General features: G+C 42.4%; 1 protein-coding gene across 1 annotated transcript in view; it reads left to right on the top strand.

The window, feature by feature from the left end:
* Nucleotides 1-697: 697 nt before the first annotated feature.
* Nucleotides 698-15,093, top strand: part of GALNT5 (polypeptide N-acetylgalactosaminyltransferase 5) — a 43,654-nt gene continuing 29,258 nt past the window's right edge. The window contains exons 1-4 of the mRNA XM_019522385.1: nucleotides 698-2,729; nucleotides 9,289-9,455; nucleotides 12,314-12,433; nucleotides 14,608-14,743. Of these exons, the coding sequence (XP_019377930.1) occupies nucleotides 1,228-2,729; nucleotides 9,289-9,455; nucleotides 12,314-12,433; nucleotides 14,608-14,743 (1,925 nt within the window). The 5' untranslated portion in view covers nucleotides 698-1,227. The remainder of the gene's footprint in view (nucleotides 2,730-9,288; nucleotides 9,456-12,313; nucleotides 12,434-14,607; nucleotides 14,744-15,093) is intronic.

Below are 15,093 nucleotides of genomic sequence, written 5' to 3'. Positions count from 1 at the left end.
AATTCTAGTCCTGTCCTTTAAAATGACTGCTCTCTCCTCAGGCACAAAACCCATAACCTTGTCACCAAGTTCTGAAACCCAAGGATCCTAAGCAAGGCTAAAGTTAATGGGGAGCATGACTCATCCTCTGTGATTGTGCAGAGGTCCATGAAGAAAAAGCTAAGAGAAGGCAGCTCTGTTTTTTCAGTGTCATGACATGCATAGGAGTTGTCTTTGTTTCCCTTGGATACACCTTTTTGAAAGGAAAATCTGGTTCATTGTGTTTGAAGTGCAGGTTTGTTGTTTGCCCTTGACTTCCTTGAGCAGCTCTGTTTACCTGGCAGCTAGCTCTGCCCCAGGTTCAAATAGGTAGCATTCATATTTTAAATAATATTATCTGTAAACACCAAATGCATCTCCTATGTAAAACATAGCAAAAATAATAATAATAAAAGTACCTGTTAAATTCTTGGGCAGCTACACTTCTACTTATCCATTTCTAATTGAGACACACTATAGACCCACAATGAAATGTTTCTACTTTATCTAATTGTGGATCATATCCATCCTTTGATACAAATGCAATTGCACTGGAGATGAATTTGGTCATTTCTTTTTATTCATTTGTATGGAACACGTGTTGATACGTAAAAAAATCACTGTATAGTAAATGAAGGGTTAACTTTCAACACTAAGTAAGTTTGGTCCCAAAATGGAAACTAAGGCATTGACTCTGGATAGGATTTTGTATAAATGGTTAACAGACAGGAGGACTGAGAAGGTAAAAGCTACACAGAAAGTTTACTGGGTAGTGGATTGAAATAGTTTCCTTATGTGAGGAGGTGTTGAGTTACAGCCCAAGGACTGAGAGCTGGGTGGAGAGAAGAAAAACATCTGATCTGCAACCTTTTCCTCATCTTAGGGTAACGTGTACAATAGTTAAATGAGACAGACCAAGGAAGTATAATGTGGAGCTTATATTTGTTGCTTCTTCGGTGACTTAATGCCTGTGTTTACTGAGGATATGAAAATGAAATGCAGCTGGATTAATCATGAAAAGCCGAGGAGACGCACATGCCCTGTTGTAAAATGCCACGCAGGCAAAGACTGACAGGCAGCAGGATCTGAAGTTTTCCCTGAATCACTATTCAGACGTGTTCCAGGGAGAGGAGGCTGTATAACTCCTTGGCTCCTTAAGGTAAGAGGCTCAGGGGGCAAGTGCCAGAGAGAAGACAGATAAACTTAAAGATGAATAAAATCCGGAAGTTTTTCCGAGGGAGTGGGAGAGCTCTTGCATTTATATTTGCTGCCTCTGTCATCTGGCTGATCTTTGACATGGCAGCTCTCAGGCTTTCATTCAGTGAGATTAACACCAAGGTTCTCAAAGAGGAGATGATCAGGAGAGAACGGGAAAAGTTCAGAGTTTGGCGCAGCCCAGAGAAGATCCCCGAGAGCACCAGAAAGGAACCAGAACTGCCCCCAAAGGGCTGGGAAAGGGGGAGGCTCAGCAATGAGGAATTTAGAAATATAGAAGAGAAAATGGTGAAGGCTGTAAACAAAATAGACAAACACATGAATGAAAAGAAGATACCAAAAGCAACAGAAAAGATAAATGCAGCCTCTAAAGCAGCCTATGAGAAAATGACTGCACTTGGGACCATCCCAGTAAAATTGCTGAGCCCCCATCCCTCTGTTCCCATGGAAAAGGCAGGGAGAGAAAAGCATGAAAAGGCTGCAAACTCCACAGATCTGCTGAAAACAAAGCAATCAGTTCCCAAAAGGATTCAACAGATTCCGTTAGTAACAGCAACAAGGAGATCAGTTGTCAAATTAACACACAGAGCAGTTTCTGTAAACAACAAAGTTGCACAAAAAGTGTATGATCCTGTAACAAAGGCATCAAAGAGAAAGGAAGGCAAATTAAAAATTCAGCTTACAGATAAAGCCTCTTTGGCTGGATTAGAAAAGGAATTGCCTGCTGGGAGAAACCTGAAGGAACCCCAAAACAAATTCCCACTACCAGACTTGCCAGCTCCTAGGCAAAACATCCCTGCAAACCCAAACAGGACAGAGATGAAAGCACTAAATGCTTCATACCTACCTGTCAGCAAACTGGCTGCTGCTACCAGAGCAGAGAAAAAGGGATTGTCTATAAATGCAACAGAACTGGGAAACCTGCCAAAAGAAGATGAATCAAAAGTTGCTCATGAAAAGAAACCAACTTCCTCTGAACATCAGTTTGTCATTATTAATAAAGATGGTATCAAAATGAGCAGCCCAGTGTCCCAGGACCTCATACCCAACTCAAAAGAATACTTGCCAAAGAGACCAGAAAAGAGTATAAAACAGCAACTTGTTAGCAACAAAAGTGAGGACAACCTTAACGTGAATATTGTAAACAAAGCATCAGTTCTTAAGCATCGAACTAGGAAAGCAATTTTGACTGAAGATCTACAGCTAGCAAAAGTCCACAAAGTCAATTTAACTGATAAGGACCCAAAAAAGAAAACAGATGGAAGAAACAGTACAGCTCAATTGAGAAGAAATACTGAGATGCACAAAGTTTTAACCGTTGATGTGACACTTTTCCCAAGAGATCCCAAAGCCCCTGGTCAGTTTGGCCATGCTGCTGTAGTCCCTGATGATAAGCAAGAAGAGGCAAAAAGCAGATGGAAAGAAGGAAACTTCAATGTCTACCTCAGTGATTTAATCCCAATAGACCGAGCCATTGATGACACAAGGCCTGCTGGGTAAGATCCATTTCCCACTACATAAATGATCCCAACCAAATGCAAATTGTATTTGATCCCTGCCTGCTTTCTGGAATGCTTTTAATCTGCATGTGAAGGGTCCAATAACTTCAGGTTATCAAGTGTTTCCTCAGACTGCAGCTACTGAGAGTTTATTATTATACAATTGGATCAAATTTTCAGAAGCACCTGAAATTTAGAAACCTCAGTATTATTCACAATAGAGTCTTGAGTGCCTGGGGAAGTCAGTGGGATTTAGCATTACTTTGGAAAATGGAATTTAGGATCCTAAATTGCTTGGGCACTTCAGAAATTGTGACCCAGTTTATCTGGCATACCCACATTTAAAAGTTAATCGTTACAATATCAGGTCTTTTGACATTTGGATGTTTGATTCACACATGAATGCTGTCACAGCAAAGAGCTCAATTTCAAAGTTATACTCCAGGATGGCTCTGAGAAGGAGATATTTGGGAACCTCAAATGCATGAAAATGCACAGCACAAAAATACCAGAATTTTATTATTTGAAAAAAGAAGTTGGCCATGAAACCAAATATCTCCTTGAAATTTTAGATGCCCCTGAAAATGGCATGTTTGTGCTCTAAATGAGAAAAAAAAATTGATGGCTCAAAAAGAAAGGTGGTATTTAAGGTAGTGCCCTGATCCCACCTCCATCTGGGCTTTTACACATAGCAGTAAAAGATGTAACCTCAGGTTCACCATTACCAAACCTGTGACTGGGATTGCTCTAAACACAGCCTGTATCTTACATTCTTCTTCTAAAGCATTTTCTGCTTGCCATCATCACAGAAAAGTCTGTTTGCTATACAGAGAAGGTAGACCTAGGCTGACCTGGAAACTACAAGCCTCCCTCAGTTACAGAGAGACCACTAAATGCATAACAACAAAAGCACAAACAGAAGTGCAGCTCCCTGATCTAACTCATGGTGCTTCACAGAAAGCGCCTTGAGTTAGACTGACCCTCCCAGTCCAACAGATGTTAGCTGTTGGGTTGGGAGAGCGGGGGATTAAGCTTCAATTTGGAGCTGAACCTGTGAGAGAGGCTGCCTGTCTGCAGCCTCTTCCTCTAGCCCTGCCTCCCTTTCTCCCACCCCCCGCCCCCAGTGCTGTCTCAGGATGGGAGGGGAAGAAAGCAGGGGAGGAGTGTCCAGCTACACTGACGTAGGAGATGGGTGGACTGGAGCCTCTCGCCTCAGGAGAGCTCCAATCCACCTGCTCCTCACTCCAGCATGGCTGGCCAACCCTAGAACAGACTGCCTTCCTGCCTTCTCCCCCTCCCATCCTGAGACAGCACCAGGGATGGACCACCTTGGAACACCTTCATTTAAACCCACAGATAATGAGGTTTAATTTGCTGGGAAACTGGAGCACTCTACAGCTGTGTGCTTCTGTTTAGATATTGCTGTAGAACATTTTTAAGGGGCTGATCACGTGACAAATGTAATTTCTGTCTACACCTAAAATGCTTGGGACAACAAATGTAAAAACCAGGGATGGGAGTGAAGGTGAAAGTTTAATAACCAGGGTTCCAAAGAGGGGCACCAAGCAGAGAATCAGCTAGCTGCCAGAGAGGTAGCTGCCAGAGACAGGACTTTTGGCTAGATAGATATCTGGTCTGACTCAAAGGTGGCAACTAAAGTATGAATCCTGCTGCACATTTTCTACCCCATTCCTAACAGCTACTTTTCCTACTACAGCTTTCTCTTCCAGCTTCCTGGAATGTAAGCTATGTTTCATTGCACATACACTCCCTGGACTTTAATATGCTGTTACTTCACGTGGTCACTAACTTTGCTGTCATTTGCATGCATTTGCATCATTATCTGCCTCTCTCCTCTGTGTAATCTGCAATATTTTATGCAGGAATTGGCTGCATGATGCAAGAGGAATTCCCCAAGCCCTTACCACACTACAGGAGGAGTGAGACCAGGAGAGAGCAAACTTGGCACTGTTTTTTACTATGGAGGGTAGCACAGAAACCTAAGGAAATTAGAGGTGATAGGAGGCTAATATGTAGACAAAAATGCTGTTGGTAGTGCTTCATTCAGGGAACAAAGCTGTATTTATAAAACCATATATAGGAAATAAAAGATCCAGGGATCAAAAAAATCAGGATGTCCACCTTCCAGTCTCATCAGTGAATATAACCAGTGTTATACAGACATGCAGCATGATGAATCACAGATCTTGTTAAGATCAGAAAGTGGGCATATGCCCTGTTACCAAGGAGACACCCTATCCAAATATGGAAGTGTTGCAGGTGACATGGCATCTAAGCAAACTGCCCACATGATGTTGCAGTTTAGAGTACACCCTGCAACGATAACAGGACAGGAAGCACACTCGGCTACATGCAGAACTGCCTGGGATACTTTCCCTATGCTGGCAGCCTTTCCATTTCTAGAGGGCAAAGATTTCCTCTTTGTTTAATTCACAGAGTTACAGTTCCCTATCAGCAGATCTTGGGGCTCAGCCAGGCTGTCTAGGCAGTGCTGTCTGACATATGATAGCAAGGCAGGTGAAAAAAGATGTAGCCAATCACAGTAGTGCATAGCAACTGGGATAGGCCAATTGCTGACTCCAAAATATATCATTGTGTCTTGGAAAGTTTTTTTTCAGTCCACATCAGCAAAGGGCAATCCATATGCTTTGTACAGTGTCCCTTGGCAAACTGTTTGTATTTCACTGAATCTCTTGGAAAATTTATGATAAAATTTCCATTTTTTTCTCCTCAGCAGTCTCCCAGTCTCTCCTAGTTTACAACCCAGACCCTGTTTTGGTCTGTGTTGCAATACTGAGCTAGGACACTGTACCCCAAATCAGGCAAACTGTTTGTATCAGTTTCACATTTGTCTTTCTCTTTGTACAATACAAACAAAAACTGGGACAAAATCCCACTAGGCAAGGACAGAAATGTTTAATTAATGGTCCATAAACACTGTGGAACCAGCGCAGGGATGGGAAGAATGCCAAAAAAGCAAGTTAGGGGAAATCTAGATTACTTGCAGTGGACTAACCACTTGGTTTGCAAGTATGATATGGGATAAAGTCCTTTTGCAAAGAGTCAAATAACGAACCATTGATGCCACTGCTGCTCTGAGATGTCACTACAACACTGACAATGTATGATTGGTGTCCGTTTTCTCTGAACTTATGATCCTATAGCCCCTCCCAATTACCAGTGTTGCTCCCTTGAGCACATCTGTTTATTTGGAATAATTTAGGTTAATCCTGGTAATGTACAATCTAAAGCAGCGTCTTTTAGCAGAAGGGCAGTACTTGTTATATGTACCACACTAACTTGGTGACTAGGGAAACATGGCAGCAAACTCATGGGTCTTAGACACCATCTTCCTAACAGCAGAGGAAACGTGTTAGGCCACCAGCTGTACTTCACTGCCTCACTAGTAAGTCGGAGTACTATACGCTACTCCCAAACTCATAAATCAGGAGATCTAAGGAAACATTTTCAAAGGCATTTAAAGGGAGTTAAGAGCTTAAGCCCTATTGACTAGTCTTGTGGCTTAATCGCAAACTCACTCAGACACTTCAGAAAATTTTTCTTTCATCTAGGAATTGGAAGTAGTCTAAATCAACTCCACTGGAATGCAGAGTATGAAGCTATGGGACTAATTTTATTAAAGACAGAATTTAAGGGTGGGATTTTCAGAAGCATTCAACATTTCCTACCCACATTTGATCAGAGGGCAGGAAAACAGGCCTTATGATGACAGGTTGAGAACTATGAGACTCTTCAGCCTGGAAAAGCGTAGGCTTCGAGGGGACCTGGTGGCTGCCTATAAGTATATAAGGGGTGTGCATCAGGATCTGGGGGAATGCCTATTCACCAGAGCGCCCCATGGGAAGACAAGGTCAAATGGTCACAAACTTCTCCAAGACCATTTCAGGCTGGACATAAGGAAAAACTTCTTTACAGTCCGAGTCCCCAAGGCCTGGAACAGACTGCCGCCAGAGGTGGTGCAAGCACCTACTCTGGGCTCCTTTAAGAGTCAATTGGACATTTATCTTTCTGGGATCCTGTGACCCCAGCTGACTTTCTGCCTCTGGGACAGGGGGCTCGACTCGATCTTCTGAGGTCCCTTCCAGCCCTAATGTCTATGAAATCTATGAAATTAGCTGAATGTAATTGTAGCTATCAAAGTCAAGGGCATATAAAGGCAAAGTCAAGGGAAAAGTCAATGGCATGTAGCTATCATGCCATTGCCAAGGGCCAGTACATTTATGGTTTACAACTAAACCATATCAAATATCAACATTTATTTCTGACTGATCCAGTGATGATTGGTGTTTTGAGCTGAATTAATTGTGAGTCAATTATGAAGTTATTTGCATGCTATAAAAGGTATACTTGAAAGACGCACTTAGAGGAATGCTTACAGAAGCCCATTCTGGAGTTAATTTTTGATGCTAAATGCTAGAAAAGAAGTCAACACTTTGCACTTAACAGTTGGCTATGAGATTCTGATCAGCATTTTGGGGTCCATACTCAGCTTCCTTAGATGTGCAGTAGTTCCATACAGAGCATATCAGAGCCAGTGCATACTGAACTTGATAGTTCATATTTCCAAACATAAGACAAATATATAATTTTACATGCGCCTCCTGCACATATTTCCCTATTACCTGCTTGTTTTTTAAGGTAAAGTATATTTTAAAAAGTAATTGAGACTTTCTATTTTCCATTCACCATGAAAAGCTGTATTCTTATAGTTTTCAGAATTTGCAGGTAAGAGGGTTATGCTTGTAAGAGGTCTACTCTAAAAGTACAAAGAAAGTAAAAATGTATCAAGTTATTTCTTACAAACAGCAGAGAGAGAAAGCAAGTGCCATTAACTCTTAGGTTTTCTAGGATAAAATAATGTAATTCTGGGAAGACGAGTTCTTCAGTAAGATGTTCTATACTCCTTGAGATCCACTTGAAGATACTAGGGCTTGGGGAGTGAAGGCCCCCTTAAGGCACACATCAAAGCAGTTGTTGAATTGCAAATACAATATAAGAAAAGCTGCTCATCGACCTTTTGTTCAAACACTGAAGACACAGACCTGACCTTGCCATCACATCTTGACTGTCATGGAATATAATGACAATTTTATAGAAATGGGAGAAATTTTATCGTTCCTTCAAATCTACTGATTTTCATCTTTCCCTGTTTGTTAGGCGAGTAAGCTACCTTCAAACTGCCTTGATGGCAGACTCTTGATGAACATTCACAATTCACAGCATGGGATGGGGGAAAGTTCAAGTGCAGAGACCTAGGTCTCCTGACAAAGGATAACAATGTTTTAGGGTTTTTCTTTTGGGTTGTTTGGGAAATGAGACCTCAAAGACAACTTTTGTACTTTTGTACTTTTTGTATAAAGAGTACGGTCATAGCATTGAAATTAGGTATATTGGATTTCTTCCCCCCTTCCCGAAATGAATCCACTTCTGGCCATTTGAGGCACAAAAGTTAGATGGGGCAGGCTTTCTTCTGTATGTGCATGTTTAATGTTTAGTCCCTTTCGGAAGTGATTATTTCCCTGTATTTTAAAAGGTACGATTAGATTTCTTTTCCCTCCTATATACCTGATTTTCATGCAGTGTGGATTCTCAAGGAGTTCTGCTGCTCTGTGAATGCTCAGCATTTCTTATGGCTTTTCATTCCTTCCAATTCACTAGAGCATAGTGCAAATGTTAGAACCCTTTAAGAAGTTGATTATCTGGAGAAGTAGCTTGTGTGCCTGGACTTTGCAAGGCTACTCTAGCCACCCTGCTAATTCTGACAAAGAAGCACTTTCTCAAACCCATGTCATGATAGCAGTGTAGGTGGCATGATTGGATTTTCTTTATGAGTAATAAGGACTGTGCTCTGAGGAAGGGACAGAAGAAAGAGATGGAGACATGCCAGACAGAATGTTGTTTCAGCTATAAGCTACATGCATGCCAGAAACATGGGAGCATGGGCTATAAAAGCTATCAAAGCAGTGAGTAGTAACTTGACATGATGAGCACTGAATACCCTGAGATCTCCACATGTGAAACTTTGTTCACATGTAAAACTTAACATAACTTAGCAAGGAACAGGATCACATGGTGCTCTAATTGTTTTACAGGATCAGGATCAAGGACTATTCTACTGGACCTACTAAGCAGCAAATCTAGCCTGTCTGAGGTGTGCTAGAAGGGTGGGAAGGTAAAAAGTAGGAGCCTGCTTGAGGGAGAGGAAAAGAGAAATAGAGACAATACCCTGGACCTCTGATGAAGCTGCCCACAACAAGCATCAATTATGTATTATAAAAAATCATCATTTTGTCTACCTGAACTCTTTTCCATTTATTGCTGATATTTCATTATTGGAATTACAGCTTTATGATTCAGAATACTTTTTTCCTCCCTCTTTATAAAGTCCCAAGCTAACCGCTAAACCAGGAGCCTTTCCAAGTTTTACTGAGTTATAGAAATACACATTTTCTGGCCTCCTATACATTTAAGAACATCTGTTGTGTGTTATGCATTTGTGTTGTTGACATTGCAGGTGTTCAAGACAATTGGTCCATAATGACCTCCCAACCACCACAGTTATCATGTGCTTTGTGGATGAAGTGTGGTCCACTCTTCTACGCTCAGTTCATAGTGTCCTCAATCGATCTCCTCTACACCTAATTGAAGAGATTATTCTAGTGGATGACTTCAGCACTAAAGGTAAGCAAGCTTCCTTTATCTTCAGGAAATTAATATGGCCCAGGGCTAAAATGCAGTTTACTCCTTGATGCTTCAATTAGAAATGCGAGTAATTTCCTTCTTTAATTTCATCTTGTTAGTATGTTAAACACAAAACCATTCCAGTCAGTGCTATTATATCTTCAGAGTGTGAGATTTGCTAAGGAAAGACAAAGCCAGTAGAATGAGGCCAAAGTAATCCAAAGATAGAAAATTTCCACATCTAAAGTCTAAAGTCCTAGCTTGGGGATAGGTCTAAAAGATATCTTTATCCTTTCATGTGTAGTTTTCATATGAAGCTGGGCGGGCGGGGGGCAATTATCATGTCCAGACATAGAATCAGATACTGGCAACAAATACAGGCAGAAATAAATGGAGGCATCTAAGGGTGTGTCCCTATGCGCAGACGCGTGAGTTTCCAGGGGCACAAAAAGCAACAGCATACATTTGTGCTGCTGCTTTGTCCCCCAGGGCATGCCCCTGAATGTGCTCTCTGGCACCTACCAAATTGCCCCAGGTGAGGTAGAGGAGACTGGGGCCAGCACCTGGGGTGCTGTGGGTCTCCTTGGGCAGCAGCAGCACTGATCTGGCTGCACAGACCCTGGCTGGCAGCCAGAGCCTGGCTTTGGATGGCCAGGCTCTATTTCTGGCAGCACAGTTGCAGGTTCACCACTTGTGGTTTACAATACCTCAAACAGGCTTAAGGCACCGCAAGCCACACTTGTGTGCTCGTCTGGATGCGTGCTAAGGGTGCGTCCAGATAAGCACAATCGTGTGGTATGTGGTAATGCAAATATGTTTGCAGTGCCACATACCGCACAGTCCAGAGTTCTTCGTGCTATAAGGGCATGCTGCCCAAGCATGCGATGCTCTGTTTTGTCTTTCCATGGTTTTTTTTGACCCTTGGATATCTAGGGGTCAAAAAACCGCACAGGAAAAAAACCTGAAGCAGTGCACGCTCAGACAGTATGCACTGCTAAAAAGCAGAGCTGGGCCACTCAGAGCCGTGCTGTGGCTGCTGGCCAGGCTCCACCCAGCAGGATCACCATGCCTGCAGCAATCCAGGAGGCCCCCAGGACCCCCGGTAAGGCTGCTGAGGCCAGCACAGTGCTGGCCAAGCCTCCCCTACCCCACCCAGGGCAACTTGCTATGTGCCAAAGTGTGCATGGCATGGGCATCCCCCAGAGATAAGAGGCGGTAGCGCAAGGTGCACTGCTGCACCTTGTCCCTGGGGGACCAAACATTTCTTCATGTCTGGACATGCCTTAAATGTTCATTTGCAGGAGTAACCAGTTATGGGCACAGTCGTCCCAATTGTAGATAATGAAAAGAACCTACTTAGTACTTTGGCTTTCACCAGAGTTCAGTCCTGAATTTTTTAAGGTTGTTATAATTCTTAAATTGCTGACTTGTCACAGGGAGTACTGTGTCATATCAACATCAGGGCCACATACACTAGGGATTTTTAAATGACATACCAAGGCAGGGTCTTTGTCCCAGAATGGATTACAGATTAAGAAGAGCGATTACATGAAAATAGTGAGGGGGAACAAGCTCAACTTAGTATAAACAGTTGTTATATATATATTCATTTTTTATGATAATAAATAGATTTTTGAGCAAATTTCCCACCAACATTTACTTTCAATTTTGCTCTTCAGTATGTTCTCACATCACTTCCCTTTATGTGTGTTAACCTGAGTGGCTTAATGAAAATATTGGTTTTCTTGGAATCAGGGCCAAGATCTTTGAATATAAAATATTATTTCCTCTTAATAGACTAAAAAGACGTATCAAATTGAGGGGCTAAAACCCTGAAGGTTTTTTTTGCCCTAAGACAAACTGTTATAACAAGGAGTTTCTACATTGAATCAGGTCAGCAATGCATCTATTTCAATATCTCATTTCCAAGAGGGCCCAGTACCAGATGCTTAAAAGGAAGGTGCCAAAAACCCAGAATGAGAACTCTAATTGAAATCCCCTTTCAGATCTCACTCTTATGTTACTCAGGCAAGGTGCTCTCTCAATATACTCAATCCAAACATGCTTGGGATTGCCTCTCACTCATACAGCTGCCTTACATTTTATTCTGTCTAAAGATTTTCTACAGGAAAACCACTTCAGCAACAAATGAAAACAAAATATAAAATGCCATATAAGAACCAGTGATGTGCATTGATGCATCCTCATGCAGTTTGAGACCAGATGGATTATTTAAATGTAGCTCTTCACATTAGCTCTTGCAATTCAATGCAGCATTTGCAGAACAAAGCAAAAAAAACACAAATGCAATTTGAGGGGTAGGTTTTAATGTTCTAGTGGTTTAAGGGCTATAATTCTGATTTTAAAAGTTTTAAAATCAACTGTTAGGTACTAGCTTTCATGGGAGAAATCAACAGTTAGCAGAATCCTTATATCATACAGGGTGGGATTTAAAATTGGTCTTCTGTCAAAAATATAAATGGAAGCTATTATCTTCAGCCTACATAAGAGTAGAGGCCAATTAATGCTTAGTACAGCTGAAGATTCCACCCAGAGTATATATGATTTTGTCTTCTTCCTTCCAGCTGGCTATACTACAATCCTCTACACTGCTCAAACATATGAGAGCTAAATGAAGGACTTCCTCCATGTGGTTTGAAGGGAGGAGCAGATAGTTCTCTTGAATATCAGTGAACTTATATGTGCTCTAGCAGCACTATCTCCAAAGGAAAAAAAATATAGTGTGTTTTGGAAATGGTTTAAAACTCAGAGGAAATGTTTTCCACTGATTTGTCACTGGCTTCAAAACAGAGAAGTTAAGTTTTTGAAGGAATTTACTAATTTTTTCTCCTGTTTAGAGTATCTCAAGGACAATTTAGACAAATATATGTCACAGTTCCCAAAAGTGAAGATCCTTCACCTGAAAGAAAGACATGGCTTAATAAGAGCCAGACTGGCAGGGGCAGAGATTGCTAAAGGTAAGAGGAAAGATACTCCTACTTCCCAGTTTGGATTTATTTGAATATGACACTTATACTTAAAAACCTTCTCCCTGGGCGTATCTACATGTGATGCTGTGTCATTGTAGCAATGCACTACGGTGGTATAGCATCAATGGGCAAAAACCGTGATGCCGCAGCTGCATCACTGCAGCAATGCACTCCCTCAATATAGCTTCCTCCCTCATTATAGTGCACTGCTACAGCAACATAGCAACTAAAAATAGCCATTCGTGGTCAGTACAGTGCAGTACAGGCTGTTACTGCACCGTCACTTATAGTTTCATAGTTTCTAGGGTTGGAAGGGACCTGAGCAGATCATCAAGTCTGACCCCCTGCCATGGCAGGAAAGAGTACTGGGGTCAAACAACCCCAGCAAGGTGTTCATCTAACCTCCTCTTAAAGACCCCCAGGGTAGGAGCCAGCACCACTTCTCTTGGAAGCTGGTTCCAGATCCTAGCCACCCTGACCGTGAAGTAGCGCCTCCTGATGTCTAGCCTAAACCTACCCTCTGCTAGCTTGTGACTCTTATTCCTGGTCACTCCTGATAAAAAGGAAGTACTAAGTGATGGTGCAGTAACAACGGCATCGTACGGCCACATATAGGCATGCCCTCTCATTACTATGCTATGTATCTTGGCCACTGACCTAATATTAGAGCTGAATGTTATTTAACATATTTTTGTCATTTTTCAGTTGACCAAGCCTACAAATTGTTGAAGGCGATTCAGCCAACAACATATTTTGAAAAAAATGGCAACTTTTTCAAACACTATTATTTGACACTTTGCCCTTTTTCTGCTAATTCAGTTCTAACTGACAGGTTTATAATGCTGATCTACAGAAAATAAATAATACGGTGATGAAACACAATAGTTTCATTCCTCAGCTGAAAAGCTGATTATTCTGCGCTATGGAAGGGCTTGCATTTTCCAGCAGAATGAAAACAATGTTAACATTTCTGTTTTTGCCTTTTTCTGAACTCATTTTTGGTGCTAAAAACCCATATCATTTACTTATTAAAATATCACTATAAACTAATTGTACTGAAGTTGGGCTTTCTACTAGCACAGTCAGTTTTGCCTGGTATTTCATAGATTTCATAGACATCTGGGCTGGAAGGGACCTCAGAAGATCCCTTCCAGCCCTCAGAAGGCCTGCCATCAAGGAAAGCTGCCCTCAGGCAAGGGGGGGCCCTGCCCAGGATTTGGGGGGCCCTGCCCTACTGGAGGGGGACTGGTGAGTACCCCCTCCTACCTTTCTGTCTCCCTGGGGGGCTGGGCCAAGTAGGGGCCTGGGCGGGGCTTGACCCGGCTGGCTCCACACAGCCGCCTCCTCCCCTCTCAGAGAGGGGTTAACCCCTTCCCACCACAGCCCCACTTGCCTCTGGCTGTGCTGGGGGTCAGCAGGGGGCTCCGTGGCTGCTGGGGGGTGTCTAGGGGGTTCAGGGGAGCGGGGGCAAGGCAGACTTTCACCCACGCGTCTGTCGCCGCTCCGGAGCCTAACTCTTGAGCTTACTTTGAATTTTTGTTGGCTAGAAATTTTCTTGGATGGTAAACAGAGAAGGTTTGGAAGCTTGTCTAAGGCCATATTAAGTGAAGTGTGTTGATTCACAGCTTGGACCTGTTCATCAGGAATGTTTCAGGAAGCATTTTCCCCTTATTTTTCTATTGTTTTATGCAAAGCCACCCTTTACCAACTTTGCATTCTCCATGAGGAGACTAACTTTTGAGTCCAAGATTCTGCTCCCAGTGATCTTAAATAGGAGGGAGCAAAGGGGAAATGTTGCCTGGCATCTGGGAAGTAAATCCTAGAGCAGCAGGTGCAGCATACTCTGTGCTCTGTTCACATTCAGCAGACCAGTTGCAAGAGGGTCATGACTCTAACCACACTTAGGTCATTAGCAGCTACAAAAATGTTACAAAGTAGGGACTTGGGCAGGGTGGGTGATGAGAGAAGAATACCATTCATACCTTTCTGTCTTTGCACCCTGTGCCAGTTCTGGCCAGAATGTGGTACTTTGCAAGTAGTCAAATGTTCTTTACAAAATAGGTTCTTTACAAAATCAGGTTCAGTATTTTCTGGAAAAAGTTCATTAAAGTCCATTTTAATTCTCATAAATTAGTAATCCATTCTCTGCATTTCCCCTCTAGGTGATGTACTGACATTCCTAGATTCTCATGTGGAATGTAATGTAGGATGGTTGGAACCACTTCTAGAAAGAGTCCGTATAAACAGGAAGAAAGTGGCATGCCCAGTTATTGAAGTAGTCAGTGACAAGGACATGAGGTACTTCATTTCTTGCTCTGGTGTACATTTATGAAATACAAGATATAATACAAGCAATTTTCATGAAATACTAATTATAACAAAGGCTAAGTATAGACATTCAAAAATCCCCTGGCGGAAGCACTCTATCACACTTTACTTAAAGCACTATAAAAGTAAGCTAACTGAATAGATGTTCACTGTTCAGTGGGGAGGGAGCTCCAGCACTGACTACTGGGGGCACTTCTGCACACCTCCTAGGAAGCTGCTGGAGTGGCCCTGCTCCACAGCCTGCCCTCTGCACCTCCATCAGCTGGCAACTGTGAGAAGTGGCTGGGGGGGAGGGGGCAGAGAAAGAGACACCCTGGAGC

Source organism: Gavialis gangeticus, unplaced genomic scaffold, assembly GCF_001723915.1.
Source record: "Gavialis gangeticus isolate Ggan-Ray unplaced genomic scaffold, GavGan_comp1, whole genome shotgun sequence".
NCBI lineage: Eukaryota > Metazoa > Chordata > Crocodylia > Gavialidae > Gavialis > Gavialis gangeticus.
This window is presented reverse-complemented; position numbering and strand designations above follow the sequence as displayed.